Here is a 678-nt window from a genome sequence, read left to right as displayed (position 1 = left end):
TACAAAGTGTCAAGAAAGATTTATTGTGTTACAAATAGTACAAGGTGAAACACCTCAGCATTTCAAGTCATGATCTGCAACTCAAGACAATGTTGTGGACAGCAAAGACAGAAAATAATATATGAAATTCAATACATGGATTCTACTTTTTTTTTTGGTTTGAGTCACTTGCTACAAGTCCATGAAGGAAAGGAAAGTTGAAGGGTGATTTGAGTCCGCGTTGTTGTTGTTGAAGAGATGTGGGAGGGGGGTGTGGGGATGAGAGGGGAGGGATGGAGGCTTAAGCCAGCCTCATCACCCCTCCTCTTCCTCCTCATCAAACTCTCCCTCCTCCTCAGCGGTGGCGTCCTGGTACTGCTGGTACTCGGACACCAGGTCGTTCATGTTGGACTCGGCCTCGGTGAACTCCATCTCATCCATGCCCTCGCCGGTGTACCAATGCAAGAAAGCCTTGCGGCGGAACATAGCGGTGAACTGCTCGGAGATGCGCTTGAACAGCTCCTGGATGGCGGTGCTGTTGCCGACGAAGGTGGCGGACATCTTCAGGCCGCGGGGTGGGATGTCGCACACGGCGGTCTTCACGTTGTTGGGGATCCATTCGACGAAGTAGCTGGAGTTCTTGTTCTGCACGTTCAGCATCTGCTCGTCGACTTCCTTCATGGACATGCGGCCACGGAA

At 51.0% G+C, this 678-nt stretch overlaps 1 protein-coding gene across 1 annotated transcript; it reads right to left on the bottom strand.

The window, feature by feature from the left end:
* Window positions 1-664, bottom strand: LOC109467391 (tubulin beta chain). The gene has a single exon (XM_019765335.1). It carries the CDS (start codon window positions 658-660, stop codon window positions 295-297), a length of 366 nt encoding a protein of 121 aa, XP_019620894.1. The 5' UTR covers window positions 661-664; the 3' UTR covers window positions 1-294.
* Between the last annotated feature and the right edge of the window lie 14 nt (window positions 665-678).

Source organism: Branchiostoma belcheri, unplaced genomic scaffold, assembly GCF_001625305.1.
Source record: "Branchiostoma belcheri isolate BF01 breed outbred unplaced genomic scaffold, Haploidv18h27 scaffold18, whole genome shotgun sequence".
NCBI classification, from domain to species: Eukaryota; Metazoa; Chordata; class Leptocardii; order Amphioxiformes; family Branchiostomatidae; genus Branchiostoma; species Branchiostoma belcheri.
Note: the sequence above shows the minus strand (reverse complement) of the source record. Positions and strands in the feature narration are given on the sequence as shown.

Excerpts from the sequence above, each read along its gene's own strand:
- LOC109467391 (XM_019765335.1), bottom strand. The coding sequence starts at position 660 with ATGAAGGAAGTCGACGAGCAGATGCTGAACGTGCAGAACAAGAACTCC.